General features: G+C 66.9%; 1 protein-coding gene across 1 annotated transcript in view; it reads right to left on the reverse strand.

Annotated features, from left to right (window-relative positions):
- Nucleotides 1-1,041: 1,041 nt before the first annotated feature.
- The window catches only part of LOC146591186 (ephrin-A1-like), a 5,443-nt gene continuing 2,940 nt past the window's right edge, over nucleotides 1,042-3,544 (reverse strand). The window contains exons 2-5 of the mRNA XM_085313268.1: nucleotides 2,381-2,676; nucleotides 2,226-2,291; nucleotides 1,960-2,010; nucleotides 1,042-1,854 (exon numbers count right to left, since the gene is read on the reverse strand). Of these exons, the coding sequence (XP_085169394.1) occupies nucleotides 1,739-1,854; nucleotides 1,960-2,010; nucleotides 2,226-2,291; nucleotides 2,381-2,676 (529 nt within the window). The 3' untranslated portion in view covers nucleotides 1,042-1,738. The remainder of the gene's footprint in view (nucleotides 1,855-1,959; nucleotides 2,011-2,225; nucleotides 2,292-2,380; nucleotides 2,677-3,544) is intronic.

The raw sequence follows: 3,544 nt of genomic DNA on the forward strand, positions 1-3,544 counted from the left end.
GAACCGGCCGCGGCGCCGGCCGCCCCGACACCGCCCCGACGGGCGGGACCCGCCGCCCCGGGCAGCGCCAGCCGCACCAGTCCCGGGCCGCGTGTCACGGGGTCCTCAGCCCCGCAGTCCCACGTCCCGGGACCCCACATCCTTGTGATCCTACGTTCCTGGTGTCCTGCATCCCCAGGGTCCTGCATCCCTGCGATCACACATCCCTGCGATCCCCAGCTGTGGGATCCCAATTCCCTGAGATTCCACATCCCTGGGATCCCACATCTGCAGAATCCCAAACCCCTGAGATCCCACCTTTCTTGGCTCCCACATTCCTGGGCTCTCCCTGAGATCTCACAGCCCTGCAATCTCACACCCTTGGTGTCCCACATCCCTGTGCTCCATATGGCAGCTGGGCCTGTCCCCAGCCCACGGAGCAGCAGCAGGAGGCCAGGCTGTGCGGAGCGCCCTGAGCACCGCGTATCCGGGTCCATGCAGGCTGTGACAGGCGTTCACAGCGAGGACCTGAAGAGCGGCAGTGTGCACCGGCATCGTTAACACACRGTAACAGCATCACAGCAGAGCTATCAGGGCCCTGCAGGAGGGGACTGGCCTCTCTTGCCCTTGTCCCCTTCCTTGTCCTGGCCTGTTTGGTACCCTTTGGGCAGCACACAGCATTTGCTGGAGGCTGGGCAGCAGGAGGGAGGGCTGTCTTCCCCCCCAGCCCAGAGGGGCCTTGTGGCTTCAGGTAAGAACCAATTGCAYTGGCCTTTCTAGGGCACTTTCCACTTCAAAGTCCTCTGCAAACACCAGCCAATTACTTACTTGGCCAGTGCTCAGCAGAGGGGCAGGAGCCCACTGTCCCAGTCCAACCTTAGCAACCAGGATGGCTGCAGGCCTGGGAGCTGGGATCTGCAGAGCAGGGTCCATCCTGGGAAGGCAGCAGCCACAGATGGGACTTCTCCCATGGCCAGGCCGTTGCTGGGRCCAGCATGGGCCTGGAGCAGGCACCTGCAGGGCCCCACTTTGCTCCCCCCAGCTGGCCCAGGCACTACAGCATCAGCTCAGTTATTTATTCAAGACAAACGTATAAAAATTCCAGTGTTAGAAAGCTGTACAAATAGTGAGGCAGTCAAAATGCCCCACACTGGCCCCGTGCTGGGGTACTTGCCCCTCCGGCACGGGGACACAGGATCCGAGACCCACAGGGCAGAGGCCAGCACCAGCCCCGCAGAGATGTCGTGGGGTGCAGGCGGGGGCCTGCAGGGCAGTAGTGCTCCATGCTGCGGGAAGGGGGTCAGCTCCCGCTTCCCCGCTCTGCTAGCTGCCTGGCATCTCCGACATTTACAGGGCTGCTGCTCCACACCGTGCTCCCAGTCCTGCAACCGGGCTGCTGGCGAGGCCAGCGCTGTGTCCCTGCCTGCAGGACATGCTGTGATCCAAGCCAGTGGTGTGCAGGGACAGGGTGCTCAGTGCCTGTGGCTGGGGGTGCCAGCCCCCTAAACCATCCAGTCCTCTGCTTGGGGCCAGTCTTTGGCTGCTGAGAGCCCCYTTCCCACACAGGCAGGGCACCGTGTGGCTCCTCATGGGCTTTGCAGGCTCAGTGCACCTTCAGGGGCCCCCTAATACTGACAAGTCCTCGGTTTGGCAGGATGCGGCCAGGGCCAAGTGCCATGGGGTGCACGAGCAGGACAAAGCGGGCAGGCGCCCGCGGGCTGTTGGCAGTCTGGGCATGGCTTGGTCTGAGCACCGCAGATCACAGCCCCTGTGGCACCAGGAGCGGCAGCAGGAGGCTGATGAAGGCGAGGGGGCTGCTGCCCCGCATGGCTGAGTTCTGCCCCACGCTCCGCAGCACATGGGCGGCCGCGTCATCTGCAGGGAGAGAGCAGAGCTGTGAGGGTCCCCGAAGGACGCACTGTGCCCCGGAGCAGYGAGGTGCCAGCGTGGGCCCTCTCCCCACGGCAGCCCCCAACCTACCTGCCTGGATCCTCCCCTTCTGCGTCACGGCTGGGACAGGCGGTGCCTGGGCTGGGAGCAGAGGGAAACAGGCAGGTAAGGGGCTGCCCCGAGACCCCCCGCGCAGCCCTGCTCCCCGCACATTCCCGGCAGGAGTGCGTGCGCCCCAGGCTGGCCAGGAGCCACGGCCCGGCCGTGACTCAGCCCAGGAAAGCCAGCGCCGAGCACTGTTCCAGACCCGGCCAGGGAGGGCAGCACGGAGAAACCAGCTCCTCACRGATACTCACTGGCTTTGCCGGCCACTGTCACCTTCAGCTTGAGGCAGGTTTCRCCATGGTGGTGAATCGGCTTGGCTAAAAAGTGAGAGACGGGGTCAGGAGGGGCAGGGGCAGCTGGGGGAGCAGGCGGCAGGCCCCTGCGCCACGTGGCCCCAGGCACTCACAGATGTAGTAGTAGCTGTGTCCCTCCTTGAACTCCTTGCCCAGGGTGAAGGGGGTGAAGCGCTGGAACTTCTCCGAGAACTTCTCAGGGCCGTGCAGCGCACTGGGCTTGTTGCACTCCCAGCGGATCTGCTCCTTGGAGCGAGGCTTGCAGGCCATGTACTCATCCTGCTCCACCAGGTAGAGCGTGTAGCGCTCCATGGCATGGGATGCCACGCTGCCCTCCTCGTAGTGTGGGCAGATGATGTCCAGGTAGTCATTGAGGCGCACCTCCACCGTGTAGTCACTCCGCAGGAACCTGCGGCCGGAGGGAGGCTCAGAGGGTGCTCGGGCTCGGCCCCGCTCCCCAAGCCCTGCTGCCGCTCTACGAGGCGGAGACACAGCAGAGAAAGCAGCCTGCCTTCCAGCTCAAAGTCCAGCGCAGCGCAAACCTGAGGTCTGCTCTTCCCTGCACGGATGCCCCAGGCCTGCCTCTCCTCCCAGCCGTGGGGGCAAAAGGCACCCCCAGGGCCAGCCCCAGTCCCCCATCACCCCGTGTTGTGCCAGGCTCCCACGACGCCCTGCTTCCCACTGTGGCCACGGGAGGGAGGGAACAGGACAGGGCGCCGTGGGCCAGCCGGAGCTCCTGGGAGTCAGAAGCATGAGTGGCTCTCGCTCAGCGGCTCCCTGCGTCCCAGCAGCCCCTCGCAGGGGCACCCCGGGGCTGGCACGAGGGGCCTTGCAGGAGGCTCCCACCAGGGCWGAGGACGAACCTCCCTGCCGCGGGGGCTGCCGCCCACTGAGATCCACGGCCACCCACCGGGTCCTGCGGGACCTACACCCGGGCCTGCTGCCCCACGGAGGAATGGGGGGCTGCCCACAGCGGGGGCTGGCCCCAGGGGCGGCGCTGGGGCCCCTGGCCCGGGMGGCGGCGCACATCCTGCCGGCCGCGGCCGTGTTTGTCAACACGCTTCCCTGTGCCCCGGCGCCCGGGCTGGCGCGGCGCCAGCGCCGTCGGGGAAGGAAGAGGCCCATCTCCAGCGAGGCCCTGGGAAAGGAAGGGCCCCCCCGGGCCGCACCTGGCCCCGGCACCGCGCTCCACGGCCGCCGCTCTCCACTGCCGCCGCCTCCCTGCTCCGGCGGAGGCACCGCGGCCGCCCGGCGGCGCTCGGCCTCCCCGGCCCCCT

This window comes from Rhea americana, unplaced genomic scaffold (assembly GCF_003343005.1).
Source record: "Rhea americana isolate MKP2758 unplaced genomic scaffold, rheAme1 scaffold_382, whole genome shotgun sequence".
Taxonomy (NCBI): domain Eukaryota; kingdom Metazoa; phylum Chordata; class Aves; order Rheiformes; family Rheidae; genus Rhea; species Rhea americana.